Raw genomic sequence first — 22,929 nt, forward strand, 5'->3', positions numbered from 1 at the left:
TCCTATATATAAACAACTAGGGAAAAATATGAACAACTGGGGAAAATGGAAACATGCTATTTTAAGACACTAATGTCTTAAGAAAGAAGAAACACACTAGTTGGTGCCAGTGATTGAACCAGCTTTCTGCTGGAGACAGTTTATGAACTGTAGGTCAGGCAGAGAAAACCCTAGCAAAGCACAGCAGTCCACTGAGTTGCAAGATAAATATCAGAGTTTGGGGAGGCAACTTAAATTTGCAGAGCAGAGTACTGGCGAAGAATGATTTTGAGGTATAAACCTCCAGGAATCTATTTCTGGGTCCATTTTTATTTTTTACTGAATATCAAGTTTCTCCAGGAAATTTGAAATTCTATGAAACCACATGAAGAATTACATGGAAGAATTCCGATATGGAGGAACCGTGTATGTAAATTTGAAGTTGAACGTACAAGATTGGAAGACTGTCAATCTACTGGCTGTAACTGTCATTTCCAGCCAGTTACAGTGAAGAGGTATTACAGTTCTGTAATCCTACACCTACCTTAGAGGAGTCATGCATTAATAGGAGAGCTAAACGACCTACAGTGAAGGCTACTGTATTTAAACCCTTAAAAAAAAAATCTTAACAACTAACACTGAAAGGATTATGGTGATCCACAAAACACCTAATCTTAGCCAAAAGGCCAAGAAGTGATTACTGTACAAAACAAAAAACATAATATTTGAAATGAAGAAATCAAAGTCCAGATACTCAACAACATAAAATTTATAATACTTCATCATTTTAGCAATCAGTCATTAATTAATGGACACACAAAGAAGTAGAAACATGATATATGGTAGTAAAAAAAAAAGTACAATAATAGAAACAGAACCAGAAACAGCAGCGATGTTTGAATAAGCAGATAAACTTCAAAATCTCCACTGTAAACATTTTCAAAGCATTAGAAATTAAATTGGAGAAAGAAATGGCAACCCACTCCAGCGTTCTGGAGAATTCTCCACTCTGCTTGGAGAATCCCATGGACGGCAGAGCCTGATGGACTGCCGTCTACCGGGTCGCACAGAGTCAGACACGACTGAAGCGGCTTAGCAGCAGCAGCAGCAGCAGCAGAAATTAAATATGAATACAAGAACAATAGAAAAGGAAATCATAAAATTAAAACTTATACAATCTAACTAAAAAATGCAAATGCAATATAAAACATAAAAAATGTACTGTAAAGGGGCTTGAAAACAGATGTTACAAAGAAAAGATAACACAGTGCTATAGACTGAATGTTTATGTCCTTCCTAAAATAATATGATGGAAAACCTAATTTCTAATGTGATGGAATTTGGAGGTGGCACCTTTGGGAGGTGACTAAGTCATGAGAATAGAGACCTCACGGGTGAAATTAGTGCTTTTCTAAGAGAGACCCTGGAGAGCTCAATTACACATCTGTCATATGGTCTATGAACCAAGAAGTCAACTCTCACACAGAATCTGCCAACCTCTTGATCTTGGACTTTCTAGCCTCTAGAACTCTGAGAAATTAATTTCTATTGTTTATAAGGCACTAAATGTATGATAACTTGTTATAGCAGCCCAAACAAAGACACATAGATACAACAATAGACAATAACCAAAATGAGGCACAAAGAGAAAAAATAATTTTACTTTTTAATTTTTTACTTTACAATATTGTATTGGTTTTGCCATATATTGCCACGGGTGTACATGTGTTCCCCATCCTGAATTCCCCACCACCACCCTCCCCATCCCATCCCTCTGGGTCATCCCAGTGCACCAGCCCCAAGCACCCTGTATCATGCATTGAACCTGGACTGGCGATTCATTTCACATATGCTGATACACATGTTTCAATGCCAAACTTCCAAATCATCCCATCCTTGCCATCTCCCACAGAATCCAAAAGAATATTCTATACATCTGTGTCTCTTTTGCTGTCTCACATACGGGATATCATTACCATCTTTCTAAATTCCATATATATATGTGTTATTATACTGTATTTGGTGTTATTCTTTCTGGCTAACTTCACTCTGTAAAATAAGCTCCAATTTCATCCACCTCATTAGAACTGATTCAAATGTATTCTTTTTCGTGGCTGAGTAATATTCCATTGTGTATATGTACCACAGCTTTCTTATCCATTCATTTGCCAATGGACATCTAGGTTGCTTCCATGTCCTAGCTATTATAAACCGTGCTGCGATGAACATTGGGGTACACGTGTGTCTTTCAACTCTGGTTTCCTTGGTGTGTATGCCCAGCAGTGGGATTGGTGGGTCATATGGCAGTTCTATTTCCAGATTTTTAAGGAATCTCCACACTGTTCTCCATAGTGGCTGTACTAGTTTGCATTCCCACCAACAATGTAAGAGGGTTCCCATTTCTCCACACCCTCTCCAGCATTTATTGCTTGTAGACTTTTGGATAGCAGCCTTTCTGACTGGCGTGAAATGGTACCTGACTGTGGTTTTGATTTGCATTTTTCTGATAATCAGTGATGTTGAGCATCTTTTCATGTGTTTGTTAGCCATCTGTATGTCTTCTTTGGAGAAATGTCTGTTTAGTTCTTTGGCCCATTTTTTGATTGGGTTGTTCATTTTTCTGGAATTGAGCTGCAAGAGTTGCTTGTATATTTTTGAGATTAATTCTTTGGCAGTTGCTTTATTTGCTATTATTATGACCCATTCTGAAGGCTGTCTTTCACCTTGCTTATAGTTTCCTTTGTTGTGCAGAAACTTCAGTCACTCAGTTGTGTCCTACTCTTTGTAACTCCATGAATCACAGCACGCCAGGCCTCCCTGTCCATCACCAACTCCTAGAGTTCACTCAGACTTACATCCATTGAGTCAGTGAGGCCATCTAGCCATCTCATCCTCTGTCATCCTCTTCTCCTCCTGCCCCCAATCCCTCCCAGCATCAGTCTTTTCCAATGAGTCAGCTCTTCACATGAGGTGGCCAAAGTACTGGAGTTTCAGCTTTAGCATCATTCTTTCCAAAAAAATCCCAGGACTGATCTCCTTCAGAATGGACTGGTTGGATCTCCATGCAGTCCAAGGGACTCTCAAGAGTCTTCTCCAACACCACAGTTCAAAAGCATCAATTCTTCGGTGCTCAGCTTTCTTCACAGTCCAACTCTCACATCCATACATGACAACTGGACAAACCATAGCCTTGACTAGATGGACCTTTGTTGGCAAAGTAATGTCTCTGCTTTTCAATATGCTGTCTAGGTTGGTCATAACTTTTCTTCCAAGGAGTAAGTGTCTTTTAATTTCATGGCTACAATCACCATCTGCAGTGAATTTGGAACCGAAAAAAAAAAGTCTGACACTGTTTCCCATCTATTTGTCATGAAGTGATGGGACCAGATGCCTTATCTTCATTTTTCTGAATGTTGAGCTTTAAGCCAACTTTTTCACTCTCCACTTTCACTTTCTAAAGAGGCTTTATAGCTCCTCTTCACTTTCTGCCATAAGGGTGATGTCATCTGCATATCTGAGGTTATTGATATTTCTCCAGGCAATCCTGATTCCAGCTTGTGCTTCTTCCAGCCCAGTGTTTCTCATGATGTACTCTGCATATAAGGTAAATAAACAGGGTGACAATATACAGGCTTGACATACTCCTTTTCCTATTTGGAACCAGTCTGTTGTTCCATGTCTAGTTCTAACTGTTGTTTCCTGACCTGCATATAGGTTTCTTAAGAGGCAGGTCAAGTGGTCTGGTATTCCCACCCTTCTCAGAATTTTCCACAGTTTACTGTGATCCACACAGTCAAAGGCTTTGGCATAGTCAATAAAGCAGTAATAGATGTTTTTCTGGAACTCTCTTGCTTTTTCCATGATCCAGCGGATGTTGGCAATTTGATCTCTGGTTCCTCTGCCTTTTCTAAAACCAGCTTGAACATCTGCAAGTTCACGTATTGCTGAAGCCTGGCTTGGAGAATTTTGAGTATTACTTTACTAGCACATGAGATGAGTGTGGTAGTTTGAGCATTCTTTGGCATTGCCTTTCTTTGGGATTGGAATGAAAACTAACCTTTTCCAGTCTTGTGGCCACTGCTGAGTTTTCCAAATTTGCTGGCATATTGAGTGCAGCACTTTGACAGCATCATCTTTCAGGATTTGAAATAGCTCAACTGGAATTCCATCACCTCCGCTAGCTTTGTTTGTAGTGATGCTTTCTAAGGCCCACCTGACTTCACATTCCAGGATGTCTGGCTCTAGGTGAGTGATCTAGGACGCTTTTGAACTGTGGTGTTGAAGACTCTTGAGAGTCTCTTGGACTGCAAGGAGAGCTAACCAGTTCATCCTAAAGGAAATCAGTCCTGAATATTCTTTGGAAGGACTGATTCCAAAGCTGAAACTCCAATACTTTGGCCACCTGATGCGAATAAATGACTCATTAGAAAAGACCCTGATGCTGGGAAAGATTGAAGGCAGAAGGAGAAGGGGATGAGAGAGGATGAGATTGTTGGATGGCATCACCAACTCAATGGACATGAGTTTGAGTAAACTTCAGGGGTTGGTGATGGACAGGGAGGCCTGGCATGCCACAGTCCATGGGGTTGCAAAGACATGACTGAGCGACTGATCTGAACTGATATGAACAATAGGAAAATGGATTATAGAAGAAAAATATCACTAGAGATAGAGGCATTTCATAGTAATAAAATATTAGATTTTGAAGAAAACATAATATTAATATGTATACACTGATAATAGTGCTTCATATACAAAGCAGAATCTTATAGGATTGTGGTCATTTTAAAACATACCCACAATTTTTTTATATTCTTCCTTCAAAATGTGGAGGTTAATTCCCTATTCCTTGAATGTGATCTATACTTACTTATCCTGTTGCTAATGATTAAAATTCCACAAAAGAGATGGTATGTGACTTCTGGAACTAGATAATAAATAATATTGTAGATTCCTCCTTCCTTTCTCCCTCTCAGATCACATGCTTGAGGGGAAGTAGTTTACATCACATGAGGCAAAAGCTAAAGCCTCCTGCCAAAAACCACTTTAGAAGTGGATCCTTCAGTCCCATTATAGCCTGCTGGTGACTATGCATGCATGCATGCTCAGTGGCTCAGTTGCAATTCCCTGGACTGTAGCCCTCCAGGTTCCTTTTGTCCATGGAATTTTCCTGACAAGAATACTTGAGCAATTTGCTGTTTCCTCCTCCAGGGGATCTTCCCAACCCAGGTATCGAGCCATGTCTCCTGCATTGGCAGGAGGATTCTTTACCACTGAGCCTATAGCCCTGATTAATGTCTTGACTGCAGTCCTATAAGAGATCTACCCAAGTGAAGAAAACACCCAAATAATGGGTTCTGAATTCCTCATCCACAAAAACTTTGAGATAATAAATGTTTATTTTGTATGCTTCTAAATGTGGGGGTAATTTGTTATGAAACAATAAATAACTAATTTTAGACTGGAAAGGTTAAATAGAAATACCATTAATTACAATGGAGATTTAAATATTTATCTCTTAATAATTGATAGAACAAATAAACAACAAATGAATATGCATTAAAAAACCACTCTATCAACTAATTTGATTTAATTAACCTTTATAGAACTTTCCAACTCAGAGCAGCAGAACACCATTTTCTTCAACTGAATATGGAACATTCACTTAGACAGTGTGCTAGAATAAAGAACAAGTCCTAATAAATTTTAAAGTATTTAAATAAAATATCTAAAAAGACCTCAAAAAATTGGATATTAACAACTATCTTAATCCATTTCTAGCTGCTATAGCAAAATATCAGACTGGGTAGCTTATAAAGAATGGACATTTATCTCTCAGTTTTGGAGACTGAAAAGCACAAGATTAAGTAAGATGTCAGAAAATTTGGTATCTGGTGAGGACCTGTGTACAAGTCTATTTGTTGTGTCCTCGTATGGTAGAAGGGAACAAGGAAACTTTCAAGTCTATTTTATAAGAGTACTAACCCTATTCATGAATCACCAGCCTCATGGCCACATCATGTCCCAAGGGCCTCACCACCTAATACCATCATTGTAGGCTTTAGAATGTCAACGTATAACACATATGTCTGTATCTTGGGGAGATACAGACATTGAGACCACAGCAACAACACGTTTAAAAATAACACATATATCAAAGAAAAAAATCAGAAGAAATTTTTAATAAGATTTTGAATTGAACTTTTCAATGAAAAAAAAAAGATTTAGAACTAAAAATTTTTTATATTCCAAATTTGTTAGTTGTAGCTCAGGCTCTGCTTAGAAAATATGCTGAATTTTAAAGTCTTTTAATAAAAATTAACATAAGGTTATAATAGTGATTCATTATATAAGAAGAGGAGGAGAGAATGGCAACTCACTCCAGTATTCTTGCCTGGAGAATCCCATGGACAGAGGAGCCTGGTTGGCTACAGTCCATAGGGTTGCAAAGAGCTGGACACACTGAAGTGACTTAGGACACATGCACACATTTAAGAGGGCTTCCCAGGTGGTGCCAGTGGTAAAGAATCCACCTGCCAATGCAGGAGGTGCAAGAGATGCAGGTTCAATCCCTGGGTCAGGAAGATCCCTTGGAGTAGGAAATAACAACCTACTCCAGTATTCTTGCCTGGAAAATTGCATGGACAGAGGATCCTAGTGGGCTACAGTCCCTGGGATTGGAGAGTCCGACATGACTGAGCATGCACACACACATATAAGAAATGTGTATAATCAGTGATCTAAGCTTCTACCAAAAGATGCTAAAAAGAACAGTGAAGTAAACTAAAATAAGTAGAAGGAAGGAAAATTTAAAGATACAATGGGAAACCAATGAAAGAGAAAACTGAAAATACATAAATAAATGAAACCAAAAGTTGATTCTCTGAAAAAATGAATGAAATTAACAATGCTCTAAAAAAGGCTGATTTTTTTTTTAAAAATAGAGGATATCAAATTACCAATATTGGGGAAAAATATCATTTACTACAGATGCCGTAGACATTGAAAGGATAATAAAAATATTGAGAATAACTTTATGCCAATAATCTTGACAACTCAGCCAAAAAGATACTTTCCTTGAAAGTTACGAATTATCAAAACTGATACAAGAAAGAAATTTGAGTCATACAAGAAAATTTGAATCATTTTATATCTACTTAAAACAAAAAAATGTGTAACAAAAATATTCCAAAAAAATCCCTGAAATGTGGGCCCAGATGATTTCACTAGTATGCTCAATAAAACACTAAGGGAAGAAATTGTGTAAATTCTATACAAACACATTCAGGAAGGAGCATAATCCAACTAATTATATAAGGCCAGCATTATTCTGATACCAAAACTAGATATAAATTCTACAAGAAAAATACAACAAAATAATAGCCCTCATGAACATAGACATAAAAATACTTATTGAAATATTTAGTAAATTAAAATCAGCAACATAAAATAGGGATAATCTATAATTAGGGATAATGGAGATAATCTACCATGGCAAATTGAGATTTAATGCCAGTACTGTGAGTTTGATTAACACTGAGAACTCAGTTACTGTAATTCACCAAATAGATAATAACCAAAAGAGACAAAATGTATATTTATTTAAATAGATGAAGAAAAAGCATTGCCCCAGTTTGATACACTTTTGTCACAAAAACTTCCAGCAGAAGAGTTGAACTTCCTCAACTTTAGAACAAGCACCTGTTGAAAACCAATAGAAAGTGAAAGTGAAAGTCACTCAGTCGTGTCCAACTCTTTGCGACGCCATGGACTGTATAGTCCATGTATTCTCCAGGCCAGAACACTGGAATCGGTAGCCTTTCCTTTCTCCAGGGAATCTTCCCAACCCAGGGATTGAAACTGGATCTCCCACATTGCAGATGGATTCTTTACCAGTTGAGCTACAAGGGAAGCCCTAAAAACCAGTTCAGTTCAGTTCAGTCGCTCAGTCGTTTCCGACTCTTTGCGACCCCATGAATCACAGCACGGCAGATCTCCCTGTCCATCACCAACTCCCGGAGTTCACTCAGACTCATGTCCATCGAGTCAGTGATGCCATCCAGCCATCTCATCCTCTGTCATCCCCTTCTCCTCCTGCCCTCAATCCCTCCCAGCATCAGAGTCTTTTCCAATGAGTCAACTCTTCACATGAGGTGGCCAAAGTACTGGAGTTTCAGCTTTAGCATCATTCCTTCCAAAGAAATCCCAGGGCTGATCTCCTTCAGAATGGACTGGTTGGATCTCCTTGCAGTCCAAGGGACTCTCAAGAGTCTTCTCCAACACCACAGTTCAAAAGCATCAATTCTTCGGTGCTTAGCCTTCTTCACAGTCCAACTCTCACATCCACACATGACTACTGGAAAAACCATAGCCTTGACTAGACAGACCTTTGTTGGCAAAGTAATGTCTCTGCTCTTCAATATGCTATCTAGGTTGGTCATAACTTTTCTTCCAAGGAGTAAGCGTCTTTTAATTTCATGGCTGCAGTCACCATCTGCAGTGATTTTGAAACCCCCCAAAACAAAGTCTGACACTGTTTCCAATGTTTCCCCATCTATTTCCCATGAAGTGATGGGGCCAGATGCCATGATCTTCATTTTCTGAATGTTGAGCTTTAAGCCAACTTTTTCACTCTCCTCTTTCACTTTTTCATCAAGACGTTCTTTAGTTCCTCTTCAGTTTCTGCCATAAGGGTGGTGTCATCTGCATATCTGAGGTTATTGATATTTCTCCCGGCAATGTTGATTCCAGCTTACCAAATTCAGACTTAAATTGAAGAAATTAGGGAAAACCGCTAGACCATTCAGGTATGACCTCAATCAAATCCCTTATGATTATACAGTGGAAGTGAGAAATAGATTTAATGGCCTAGATCTGATAGATAGAGTGCCTGATGAACTATGGACTGAGGTTCGTGACATTGTACAGGAGACAGGGATCAAGACCATCCCCATGGAAAAGAAAGGCAAAAAGCAAAATGGCTGTCTGGAGAGGCCTTACAAATAGCTGTGAAAAGAATAGAGGCAAAAAGCAAACGAGAAAAGGAAAGATATAACCATCTGAATGCAGAGTTCCAAAGAATAGCAAGAAGAGAAGAAGAGATAAGAAAGCCTTCTCCAGCAATCAATGCAAAGAAATAGAGGAAAACAACAGAATGGGAAAGACTAGAGATCTCTTCAAGAGAATTAGAGATACCAAGGGAATATTTCATGCAAAGATGGGCTCGATAAAGGACAGAAATGGTATGGACCTAACAGAAGCAGAAGCTATTATGAAGAGGTGGCAAGAATACACCGAAGAACTGTACGAAAAAGATCTTCACGACCCGGAAAACCACATTGGTGTGATCACTCATCTAGAGCCAGACATCCTGGAATGTGAAGTCAAGTGGGCCTTAGAAAGCATCACTACGAACAAAGCTAATGGAGGTGATGGAATTCCAGTTGAGCTATTTCAAATCCTGAAAAATGATGCTGTGCAAGTGCTGCACTCAATATGCCAGTAAATTTGGAAAACTCAGCAGTGGCCACAGGACTGGAAAATGTCAGTTTTCATTCCAATCCCAAAGAAAGGCAATGCCAAAGAATGCTTAAACTACTGCACAATTGCACTCATCTCACATGCTAGCAAAGTAATGCTCAAAATTCTCCAAGCCAGGCTTCAGCAATACGTGAACTGTGAACTCCCTGACATTCAAGCTGGTTTTAGAAAAGGCAGAGGAACCAGAGATCAAATTGGCAACATCCGCTGGATCATCGAAAAAGCAAGAGAGTTCCAGAAAAACATCTATTTCTGCTTTATTGACTATGCCAAAGCCTTTGACTGTGTGGATCACAATAAGCTGGAAAATTTTGAGAGAGATGGGAATATCAGACCACCTGACCTGCCTCTTGAGAAATCTGTATGCAGGTCAGGAAGCAACAGTTAGAACTGGACATGGAACAACAGCCTGGTTCCAAATAGGAAAAAGAGTACATCAAGGCTGTATATTGTCACCTTGCTTATTTAACTTATATAAAAACCAGTAACCATCACTATAATGGTGAATGAGTGACTGATTTCCCCTCTGATCAGAAATAAGGTGAAAATGTCTTCTCTCACTACTCTATTCAACTTTTTTATTGGAGGTCACATATTTCCTGGAACATGGCAAGGGAGAAGTATGAAAGTCATATAAATTGAAAAGGAAGAAGTCAAATAGCTTTTATTTGTAGATGGCATGATCTTGTACATGATGTACACTAACACATCCTATGTATAAGCTACTTGAAGACATTTTAATAATTTTGCTAGATCCCATGTATATATAACCAAAATCACTTGTATTACTGTTAGTATGAAAATTAAATTTTAAAATACTATTTATGATACTATCCGATATCATGAAACATTAAGAGGTAAAGTTTACAAAGTATGTTAAAACATATAAATTGAAAACTACAAAGGACTCATTATAATACTTACTATATTATATACTTATAATGAAGATGTGAATAAATGGAAACATATTTTTTGTGGATTAGAAGGCATGGTACTGCTAAAATATAAATTTCCTCCCATATTTATCTATATATTCAATCCAATTGCAATCAAACTACCTACTACACTATTTTTGGGGGGTAGAAATTGAAAAGCTGACGTTAATATTAGGTTGGTGCAAAAGTAATTGTGGTTTTGCATTGTTGAACTTTGCTGTTTGATATTGAAATAGATTAAATGGGCTTTCCTGGTAGGAGAAGGCAATGGCACCCCACGCCAGTACTCTTGCCTGGAAAATCCCATGGATGGAAGAGCCTGGTAAGCCACAGTCCATGGGTTTGCAAAGAGTTGTGTGCAAAAGTAATTATGGTTTTGCATTGTTGAACTTTGCTATTTGATATTGAAATAGATTAAATGGGCTTCCTTGGTAGCTCAACTGGTAAAGAATCCACTTGCAATGCCTGAGACCCCAGTTCTATTCCTAGCTAACAAGTTCCCCTTCAGAAGGTTTAGGCTACCTACTCCAGTATTCTTGGGCTTTCCTGGTGGCTCAGACAGTAAAGAATCCACCTGCAAAGTGGGAGACCTGGGTTTGATTCCTGGCTGGAGGGCATGGCAACCTACTCCAGTATTCTTGCTTGGAGAATTCCCATGGACAGAGGAGTCTGGTGGGCTGCAGTCCACGGGATTGCAAAGAGTCAGACACGACTGAGTGACTGCGCCCAGCACAAACACAAAGTGCATTTCTTGATTTCTTGCTTAATGATTTTTTGCTAATGACTTATTACTTGCTGTTTATTTTATATTTATTTTAGACTATGGAAATGATGTTAGACAAAAAGAAAATTCAAATGATTTTCTTATTAGAGTTCAAAATGGGTTGTAAAAGCAGTGGAGACAACTTGCAACATCAACAAAAAATTTGGCCCAGGAACTGCTAACAAATGTATAGTACAGTGGTGGTTGAAGAAGTTTTGCAAAGGAGACAAGAGCCCTGAAAATGATTAATGTAGTGGCCAGCCATCAGAAGGGGACAACAACCAATTGAGAGCAATCATTGAAGCTGATCCTCTTACAGCTACATTAGAAGAAGTTGCTGAAGAACCGAACACCCACCATTCTGTGGGGGTTAGATATTTGGAGAAAATTCAGTTCAGTTCAGTTCAGTCGCTCAGTCATGTCTGACTCTTTGCGACCCCATGGATCACAGCATGCCAGGTCTCCCTGTCCATCACCAACTCCCGGAGTCACTCAGACTCATGTCCATCTAGTCAGTGATGCCATCCAGCCATCTCATCCTCTGTCGCCCCCTTCTCCTCCTGCCCTCAATCCCTCCCAGCATCAGTCTTTTCCAATGAGTCAACACTTCACATGAGGTGGCCAAAGAACTGGAGTTTCAGCTTTAGCATCATTCCTTCCAAAGAAATCCCAGGGCTGATCTCCTTCAGAATGGACTGGTTGGATCTCCTTGCAGTCCAAGGGACTCTCAAGAGTCTTCTCCAACACCACAGTTCAAAAGCATCAATTCTTCGGCACTCAGCCTTCTTCACAGTCCAACTCTCACATCCATACATGACTACTGGAGAAACCATAGCCTTGACTAGATGGATTGGAAAAGTGTAAAAGCTCAGTAAGTGGGTGCCTCATGACCTGACAAAAAAAAAAAAAAAAACAAAAAACAAAAACAAACACATCATTTTGAAGTATTCTCTTGTTCTATACAACAACAATGAACCATTTCTTGATTGGACTATGATATACGATGAAAAGTGGATTTTACACAACTACTGGCAATGACCAGTTCAGTGATTGGACTGAGAAGCTCCAAAGCAGTTCCCAGACTTGTGCCAAGAAAGGTCATGATCACTGTTTGGTGATCTGCTGCTGATCTGATCCACTATGGCTTTCTGAATCCTGGCAAAAACATTACATCTGAGAAGTATGCTTAGTGAATTGATGAGCAGCACCAAAAACTGCAACACCTCCAGCAAGCATTGGTCAACAGAAAGGACCCAATTCTTCTCCACAATAACCAACTGCACACTGTTGTACAACCAGTGTTTCAGAAGTTGATTGAATTGGGCTACACAGTTTTGCCTCATCCACCATATTCACCTGACCTCTCGCCAACCAACTGCCACTTCTTCAAGCATCTCAACAACTTTTTGCAGGGAAAATGCTTCCAGAACCAGCAGGAGGCAGAAAACGCTTTCCATGAGTTCACTGAATCCCAAGGCATGGATTTTTATGCTACAGAAATAAACTTATTTCTCGTTGGCAAAAATGTGTTGATTGCAATGGTTCCTACTTTGATTAATAAATATGTGTTTCAGCCTAGTAATAGTGATTTAAAATGCAGAGTCCAAAGCCACAATTCCATTTGCACCAACCCAATAATTGTATGGAAATGCAAAAGACCTAGAAGAGAAAAAAGAGTTTTGTCTGTAAAACAAAATTGTAGGATTCACATTACTTAACTTTGAGGTTACTATAAATCTATAGTAATACAGACTATGATATTGGCAAACTATCAAATTTATTTATATACATATATATGTATATATATATTTGGATACATGAAAACAGAGTCCAAAAGTAGACCTACGTATTTTCAACTGACTTCTGGAAAAAGGGCCAAGGTAATCAGATGAGAAGATAATAATTCTCTCAACAAATGGTACTAAAATGAATGGAGGTTGGGAACGCGGAGCCGACGGAGTCTATTCAACGGGGTTCTGGACCGGGCTATGGAGCAGGTAAATGAGCTCAAAGAGAAAGGCAACAAGGCCCTGAGTGCTGGCAACATTGACGATGCGCTCCAGTGCTACTCCGAAGCCATTAAATTAGACCCCCAGAACCATGTGCTCTTCAGCAATCGCTCCGCGGCCTATGCCAAGAAAGGAGACTACCGGAAGGCTTACGAGGACGGCTGCAAAACCGTTGACCTGAAGCCTGACTGGGGCAAAGGCTATTCATGAAAAGCAGCGGCTCTTGAATTCTTAAACCGATTTGAAGAAGCCAACCAAACCTATGAGGAGGGTTTAAAACATGAAGCAAACAATCCTCAGCTCAAAGAAGGTTTCCAGAATATGGAGGCCCGGTTGGCAGAAAGGAAATTCATGAACCCTTTCAACATGCCTAATCTGTACCAGAAGTTGGAGAGTGATCCCAGGACCAAGACTCTGCTCGCAGATCCTGCCTACGGGAACTGATTGAGCAGCTGCGGAACAAGCCGTCCGACCTGGGCACGAAACTGCAAGATCCCCGCATCATGACTATTCTTAGCGTCCTGCTCGGAGTTGATCTGGGCAGTATGGATGAAGAGGAGGAGGTTGCAACACCTCCGCCACCACCTCCTCCCAAAAAGGAGACAAAACCAGAGCCAATGGAAGATCTTCCAGAGAATAAGAAGCAGGTGCTGAAAGAAAAAGAGCTGGGGAATGAAGCCTATAAGAAGAAGGACTTTGACACAGCCTTGAAGCACTACGACAGAGCCAAGGACCTGGATCCCACCAACATGACGTACATAACCAACCAAGCAGCCGTGTACTTCGAAAAGGGTGACTACGCTCAGTGCCGGGAGCTCTGTGAGAAGGCCATTGAAGGGCGGGAAAACCGAGAAGCCTACCGGCAGACTGCCAAAGCTTACGCACGAATTGGAAACTTATTTCAAAGAAGAAAAGTACAAGGATGCCATCCATTTCTACAACAAGTCTCTGGCAGAGCACCGAACCCCAGATGTGCTCAAGAGATGCCAACAGGCAGAGAAAATCTTGAAGGAGCAAGAGCAGCTGGCCTTCCTGGCCTTGGAGGAGAAGAACAAAGGCAATGAGTGTTTCCAGAAAGGGGACTACCCCCAGGCCATGAAGCACTACGCAGAAGCCATTAAACAGAACCCCAAGATGCCAAGCTGTACAGCAACCGAGCTGCCTGCTACACCAAGCTCCTGGAGTTCCAGCTGGCGCTCAGGGACTGTGAGGAGTGCATCCAGCTGGAGCCGACCTTCATCAAGGGTTATACCCGGAAGGCAGCCGCCCTGGAGACGACGAAGGACTACACAAAAGCCATGGATGTCTACCAGAAAGCACTCGACCTGGACTCCAGCTGCAAGGAGGCCGCAGATGGTTACCAGCGCTGCATGATGGCCCAGTACAATCGACACGACAGCCCCGAGGATGTGAAGCGGCGGGCCATGGCCGACCCAGAGGTGCAGCAAATAATGAGTGACCCGGCCATGCGGCTCATCCTGGAGCAGATGCAGAAGGACCTGCAGGCGCTCAGGGAACACTTAAAGAATCCTGTGATAGCACAGAAGATCCAGAAGCTGATGGATGTGGGTCTGATAGCCATCCGGTGATGACTTGCTCATCATCCCCTTCCCTTCGCCCTCATGCGGAAAGAGGAGCTGGGACAGCGGTACGCAGCATGGAGCAGAGGGAAGAGAAGGGGAGACAAGCGAACAGCATATCTATATATTTATACAGACCTACATGGAAGATTCAGAGACTTATACTCGCGTATTCGTGCAGCTGCTGCCTCTGGGCTCTCCCAGCACACGCATGGTCCTTCCCCTGCCCCCCAGTCGCTGTCTCAGCTGCTCTCCCATAGTTGGTTATTTTTTATGTGGGCCAGTGGGCTTGTATGGGGAGGGGAGGGTGTTCTTCCCAAGCTCAGGTCCCAACTGTCTTCATTCACATTGTTAACTCCACGTCCTCTTCTCCAATAAAACAAGCCAGTCAGGTGTGGTTATACATTGAAAAAAAAAAAAAAAAAGAATGGATATCTGCATTAAAGAAAACAGAAAACAGCCCTTACCTAAAGCCTTTACAGCAAACACCAGTAAATCATAAAACCAAGGTTATAAAATTTCCAGGGAAAACCAGAAGAATATTCACAAATTTGGGGTAAGCGAAGATTTCTAAAATGGGATTAAAAAAACAATAAAGCATAAAAGAAAAGGCTTAATAAATGAAATTTAGAATTAAGCATTGCTCCTAAGCAGTTATAGCATTACAAACTTGTCTCAGTACCTGGTAACACCCACTCAATCAAATGGTTGTTTACATTTTTAAACATACCAAGTGGATGTATTTATTGTGTGTAAATTGTATCTCATTAGGTTTATCTGAAAAATACATAGCTCTGATAATACTTTTTTATCTTAATTTTGGTTAAATCATTTTGTATTTCTTTTATCCCTGTGTTGACAAGTTGAGAGATGAGATCAGTCTTATTCTCAAGGTTTAGGCCATTTTCCATTTTGCTTCTACGAAAGAAAAAATGATTTAAAATTTTCCTAGTACTAATATTAGTAAAACTTGGAAACATAGGTAACATTGAAGGATATCCATTCACTTCGGCACCATTTGGCTGGTGTGTGTGTAGTCGCTTCAGTCATGTCCAGCTCTGTGTGACATGATGGACTGTAGCCTTCCAGGTTCCTCTTCCATGGGATTCTCCAGGCAGGAATACTAGAGTGGGCCGTCATGCCCTCCTTCAGGGGATCTTCCCAACCCAGGGATCAAATCCGTGTCTCTTATGTCTCCTGCATTGGCAGTCTGGTTCTTTACCTCTAGCACCACCTGGGAAGCACATTTGGCCAAGGGGTCTCAATCAATCCTATTAGGAACAATATCTCCTTTATTTTATTGACAGGAAATCCAGAGATATTATCACTTAACGTCATAATATTAAAAAATATATATATATATACAAAATCAAGTATAAAATAAAGAGGAAAAAGTTATCTGTATAAAACAACATGTAGTTCAATGTGTGAATGCTTGGGTAAAACTAGCAGGCAAAATGAAACAGAAGCCTGAACCTACTTGGAGTCACCGTCAGTGTGACAGATGGGGTGTAGATATTGTACTGGTGTCAATACCACCAGCTGAGGTGTTTTCAGTTATGAGATTTTTCTGGAATAAACAAATCTTGATAAGGTTAGAAAACAGATATATTCTTTCCTCAATTTATATAGTAGATACATCCGGGGGGAAAAAATGATGCAAAAACTTTTGCTTGTGTGCAAAATAGATTTAACTTAGGCTTCAAATATAATGCGAGGGTTTTTATCTAAATGAATGTCCAGTGGCCCTTACAGACTTGCATTGGGGGGCAATTTACGGTGTGGCACTGACTCACCCATAGCACTCTAACCTCACTGTGTACTGATGCCAGTAGTCCCCCTCCTCACTGGCTCCACCAAAAAACACCCTGGATGTCTCATAAAAATCCAGTAAGGAGCTGTTCCAAATCTTATGAGAGTCACAGACCATAAAACACACACACACACACACACACACACACACACACACACACAGACAAAAAACTAGTAAAGAAATCTGAACACGGGGTGGCAGAAAAACTTGCAGAAATTCTGCTGAGTTACAGGGAAGAAATGGGGACTGGAAGCAAGACATTTTGAATCTGAAGGGAAACGAAAAGACTTTTTATCCTCTTTGAATGCATGTTACCTGACTGAATGGAAAATCTTAATTTTTACCTTCACATTCGTCATAAATATCGCAGTGGATAAAGGGGGCTTGTTTTATTTTGCGATCCCCTCCCCCCACCCCCCCTCGCTGCCTAGCCAGCGGTAAATCTCCTGGCCTGACTGCCTCATCCGGTTCACCCTCTGCCTCCTAGTAACCTGGCACGCATCTGGACCTTTGGGACAGTCTTGTCCCCAGCGTGCATCACCTTGATACGCAGTGCTCTCGCACAGCTTTGCCAGGCCTTTCTCAGGAGGTCCATCTTCTCAGCTTCGCTAAAGATCCTAGCTGTGCTGATTTCCCACAAAATTTAATGCTTTCCACGTGGAGGGATTTTACAGATCACAGAGTGGTCTCTTATCAATGACTTCCTTTAACTTGAAGTTCAGCTAACAGATGAAGCCAGTCTTTTCTCGCAGTGAAGGACCTAGGCTATAGGAAAAGGCCTCTTTCACCGAGGACCCTTTAAGGGCCTGGGCCGGGACGTCTGTGGGGCGAGGGCCAGGGAAAGGGGCGGGTGGGGGAGTGTCTTCTTTCTCCCCCCACCTCCGGCTGCGACCGAGCCGGGGTGGGTGGGGGCTGGCTCCTTCCTTTAGCCCGCAGCTGCTGCACATTCAGCTTACTAGCCGGGGCCAGGAGACCGGGCGGCAGCGACTCCAGCTCCCGAAAAGTGAATCCGCTCAGGGGGCTACCGCAATGCCCCGAGCCTTCGGGGTGCTCCTGGTCCTGCTGCTCAGCGGAGGCCTCGGGGGCGGCCAGGCGCAGCGCCCGGAGCGGCAGCAGCAGCAGCATCGGCGGCAGCCACCCGCGCATCAGCAAAGAGGTACAGTCGAGGCACGGGCTCCAGGTCACAGGCTCTGCTGGGGCCCGCGGACCTTCTCTGGTCCCTTCGTCCTACGCTTACTGGAGAGGGACCGCTTTCTTGCTTTGCCTTTGGGGAGCGCGCTTTGGGGCGAGAGGGTCTAAGTTTGATGCAAGTTCACTTTTAGCTCCCTGAGTTCACCCACCGTCTGCCTACCTCCCCCCAAAGAAAACGGAGCGTTTTCATCTTCCATGCGTTTCTGAGTCGACTTGCTATCACTGAACATCCTACAAATTAATTTCCTAAGTTTTTCTAAGAGGCAAACTTTCAACCAATTGAAAAACTTTAAAAAGTTTCCCCAAATCCGTTTCCATCCCCGCAGAGAAAGATTTCCCAAGCTGTGTCTTGTCTTGGAGCTTTATGGAGGGCAGCTGATACATCTTTATTTTTAGAGACTTTGTTTCTAACTCTTTGAACAGGGCGTGTAAAGGCGTTTTTGTTGTTCAGTCGGTAAGTCGTTAAGTATGTGGATTTTCTTCTTTCTTGACAGTGGTGCCCCAGAATCATCTTTTTATTTACCGACATCCCATTTTGTGTATGCTATTTTATTATAGTGAAATGCCTCCCCTTGCTAAAACACAGATGAAACCTCTATGTCATTTGTGTTTTAATTAAGACCACAGTGCCCAGATAACACTCTTCGCCTGACTTTGGAAAACGGTTATACTTAATGTAACACAAATTACTCTCCTCAGAGTACCTTAATGTTTATATGCATATGATTTCTGAAACTCTGGGGAGACTTTGCAGGGTTAGTTTATGGTCATGAATTTTAAAAGAAGTGCACGTGCAGCATTTAACACAATAATTTATAATACAACATTTGAGCAGACTTTTCTGTAAGTTGGAAAACATGTATCAAAGTAAAAAAAAAGTTTAAGAAATATTTAAGGTTTGGTTTCAAACACCAAAATGTTACCCTAAGAGTACAAAATCTGGAGATTAGTAGCTTTTGAAAGTTTTGATGAGACCGAATCTGCCAGAATTTTAAAGAATACTTATCCCTCTTTTAGTTAACTGGAATAAGCTATGTCAACAGTTCTGATAGTTTTTCTGCTTGCAATCTAGCATTTCTAGCATTGCTACTTTATTTTGAAGGGAGAAAAAAAAATGTACTCTAAGCTCCTAGCTATAATAATAACCCCCTGATTAAAATTCCTAGAATAAAAATGACCTTACATTCACTATATAATATTTTTTTTCCTTCTATTTTGGCTTTTGCTTTTCTGAGAAGTCAAACGGGATCAATGTGGCTTAATTAATAGACTTTATGAGAATGATTTTGAGAATATCTTTGGCAGCTGATTTAAAAAATACTACTTTTAAATATTAACTTTACTCAGTTATGTGATGTTTTAACAAAACATAATACTTTAATACTCATAGGCAGCTGGGAGTAAAGATACCAAGATCACCAACCCTCTGTTCACTTGAAGCTCAAAGCATGCAGAGTAGGGATCAAGTGGGTTCCTGACAGTTTTCCATGGCATGCCCCCCCTTTTTTTCCTCTTATTTTCTCTCCTGTCTCCTCCATCTCCCAAGTTATATTTGAGGCAAAATTAACTCTGATTTCTATGGTCCAGGCACAAGATGAAATGAATTCAGAATAGAGAAATTATACTGCCATTCTGTTGAGACATCATTTGAACATTATGCACAATAAGGAATTCTGTGCAAAATAACTATAACATAGAGTCCACTATACACTGCTATATTTTGCATTCTAGCATCAATTATTGTGTATTTTATGGATTATTTGCAATATATTTAGAGACTGGCTCATGGATAAATGGTTAAAGCTTGTTAATATTAAAGTCTACATAAAATATATTTCATAATGCCTTAAATTTGTAGAGTGCTTTATATTTTAAAAACACCTTATATAGGTGAGATTATTTTACCTTCAGTCATTATTTATTGTTGGACAAATTTAAAACTTGAGGCTTGGAGTAGCTGTGACTTAAGTTCATGCAACTGATAATAACTTAATTCTTAACAACTAAGAGCACTTCTAGTATTGTTTTATGCTCAAGTTCCCATTTTATAGTACAAAAGTTTTTTTTTTTTTCATTTAATTTTTTGAGGCCATGTTTCCTTTTCAATACTGCTCTGTTAAAGCAAGGTCTCAGTGAAGATTATTGGATATGAGTTTGATTGAAGAGGTGTTTTCTTGGCTATCATCAGTTTTCTCTTTTCAATTATACTAGCACTGACCTTCCTGGCCAAGAATTAATTTAGAATGAGTTCTGTTTTCCCTTATAGTATGGTACCAGTTTACTAAGAAAGTTGACATGAAGAAACATTTTTAGATATTGTAACTAAGTTAGAAACTTAATCAGTTTTTTTTTCTTTGAAATCTTGTGTAGTTTCTAGAACACAGTGAATTGTAGTATCAATAGTATTGACTCAGCAGGGAAGATAGTCCAAGGAAATTCCTTAACTAAATTTAAGATTGACAGAATAGGAAAATGATACAAAGTGAATCTGTATTTCAGCAAGGCAGTAGATAAGATCTTATCCTGATATTTGCGTAAATAATGTGTGGAAATGGAAATGTAATAGTAGGTAAATTGCAACAGAGTGAAAATAATTTCCAAAGACTATTGCAGAGTAGATCAAGATCGATCCAGGAAGAAGTCTTTAGGGCTGTGACAGAGGTTTCCTTATGTTCATTTGTCTTGGTAATGGCTTGATGGAAAATATAACATTCACGTTTATAACTGCCGGTCTTCCAAAATTGATTCAGATGGCGAAGCTGGTGACTATCAGATTCAGGAATCTATAAAGGTCTTTATAGGCTGATCCATGAACAGAACCTACATGAACTTGGTCTTGTTATTTGTATCCATATGTTAGGTAATTTCATGTTGCCCTCTTCTAGACATTTGTTGTGTACTTTACAGGAATGAGTACAAAGACAGGATGAGAAAGGCAGTCTGAACTGCAGCCCATTCGATATGAACATACAGTGCGATATGGTGACAGAATAGTTAACTCATAAAAAACTTAGAAGCAGGTTGGTTGGTTGGTTTAGTACACATATGACATATGAGTGCAGCATTGACAAATGGATGCAAATCGAGAGGAGGAAGAGCAGAAAGGTTAGAAGTCTGAAAAGATTTTTAAAGGAGGATTATTCCAAGTAAAGACTTGTTAATTTGGAGAATGAAAGACTTAAGAAATCATAGGAGATATCTTTGAATTTTTGGAATGGTTGTTATTGGAAGAGAGACTAAAATGTTCTTTCTAAAGCCTGAATTTGAATGCAGAGAAGAGTGTGACAAAGAGGAAGGTTTAAGTTAAATAAAATGGGAGGAAACCTCTCCTCCCTCCTCTCCCTTCCCTGTTCTGAGCTGTTCAGAAATAACTGGGTTGTGCTGAAACACCCAGCTTCTGGAAATGTCCATGCAGTGATCAAATGTACAACATGTCAGAGATGATTTAGGATGGAATGCCTCTGCAGAAAGGAAGTTAAGACTCAAGTCTCCAGTCCTTAACCAAGTTCAAGATTCTAGTATTACATTCTGTTGTTTTGAGAATGCATACTTGTATTTGAACTTCTGAATTCTTAAAAAGTGTCAAGAAAATATTCAATGAATATAAATGTGTTTTTAGATGTCTTCTGAGATTTAAAATAAAAACATGTTTGAGATGATTGTCACTCATGTTTGGCAAGAATACTTAAAAATTTAATATGTAATTTCCACATCACCATAAATTGCACAGTTCTAAAACATCCTGTGCTATAAAATGTGAGAACACTTTATAAATTACCTGAAAACTTTTCAGGGGATTTATTGTGGCTGTAAAGCTGTAATTGATTTTTTTTATGGTATTTCTTTTTGTTACATTTGTAACTTGTTGGCTTGTTCACTGCATATTGGCCTACTAGTTTGGTAAAAATGATTTATAACATATAAAGTGTATGAGTAAGAATATGAACATATTCACCATTGAGTGTTATATTATGGATGTGTTAGAATTTATTTAAATAACATACTTTATATATTCTTAAAATCTCACTTATCGGTGTATGTAAGTTGCTGATATATCTTATTCCTAAATTTTTTTTTATTCTAAGATTTCCTGCAAAGTAGTGAACTGGATCTGTATCAAGAGTTTTTTGGAATTATGAACACCTTGCACATGCTTTGCCAATTCTCTTTTTAAATTTTTATATTTAACATTTTATTGTGTAAACAAATAAGATCTTATTCTAGGTACACTAGGTAATATGCACATAAGAAAGATATAGGACCTTTCTTGCAAAAGTTTGAATAAGTTTTGGTTATAATTCTAGTCAATATTTATTAATACACATCATACTCTTTTTATGATATATTAGCTGGGTCTCATTTTCTATTTTAATTTTTTATTTGGAGTATTATTGCTTTACAGTGTTGTGTCAATGTTTGCTGTACAGTCAAGTGACTCAGCTATATGTAGACATACATGCTCCCTCCCCTGAACATCCTTCTCACACTCCACATCCCACCCCTCTAGGTCATCTCAGAGCACCAAGCTAAGCTCCCTGTGCTAGATAGCAGCTTCTTACTAGCTATCTATTTTACACATGGTAGTGTATATATCTCAGTCATACTCTCCTTGTTCGTCTCACCTTCTTCCCCTTCCCACCTGTTTCCACGTATTTGTTCCCTGTATCTGTGTCTCTATTCCTGGCTTGTAAACAGGCTTATCTATACCATTTTTCTATATTCCATGCATATGAGTTAATATACAATGTTTGTTTTTCTCTTTTTGACTTATTTAACTCAGTTTAACAGACTCTAGGAGAAAGCAATGGCACCCCACTCCAGTACTCTTGCCTGGAAAATCCCGTGGACGGAGGAGCCTGGTAGGCTGCAGTCCATGGGGTCGCTAAGAGTCGGACACTTTGACTTTTCACTTTCATGCACTGGAGAAGGAAATGGCAACCCACTCCAGTATTCTTGCCTGGAGAATCCCAGGGATGGGGGAGCCTGGTGGGCTGCCGAGTATGGGGTCTCGCAGAGTCGGACACGACTGAAGCAACTTAGCAGCAGCAGCAGCAGGTCCATCCACATCACTATACCTGACCCAGTTTCCTTCCTTTTCATGGCTAAATAATATATTTCA

General features: G+C 39.9%; 1 protein-coding gene and 2 pseudogenes across 4 annotated transcripts in view; all 3 read left to right on the forward strand.

Annotated features, from left to right (window-relative positions):
* LOC108636780 lies at nucleotides 11,277-12,775 on the forward strand (annotated as a pseudogene).
* On the forward strand, nucleotides 13,159-15,224 carry LOC102186768 (annotated as a pseudogene). Its single transcript, XR_001918546.1, has one exon. The product of XR_001918546.1 is annotated as a stress-induced-phosphoprotein 1 pseudogene (transcript).
* LAMA2 (laminin subunit alpha 2) overlaps nucleotides 17,454-22,929 on the forward strand; it is a 677,281-nt gene continuing 671,805 nt past the window's right edge. For all 3 annotated transcript variants that reach the window (XM_005684731.3, XM_005684732.3, XM_018053196.1), the window contains exon 1: nucleotides 17,454-17,775. In XM_005684731.3, coding sequence (XP_005684788.2) covers nucleotides 17,649-17,775 — 127 coding nt within the window. In that variant the 5' untranslated portion in view covers nucleotides 17,454-17,648. The remainder of the gene's footprint in view (nucleotides 17,776-22,929) is intronic.

Source organism: Capra hircus, chromosome 9 (assembly GCF_001704415.2).
Source record: "Capra hircus breed San Clemente chromosome 9, ASM170441v1, whole genome shotgun sequence".
Classification (NCBI taxonomy): Eukaryota; Metazoa; Chordata; class Mammalia; order Artiodactyla; family Bovidae; genus Capra; species Capra hircus.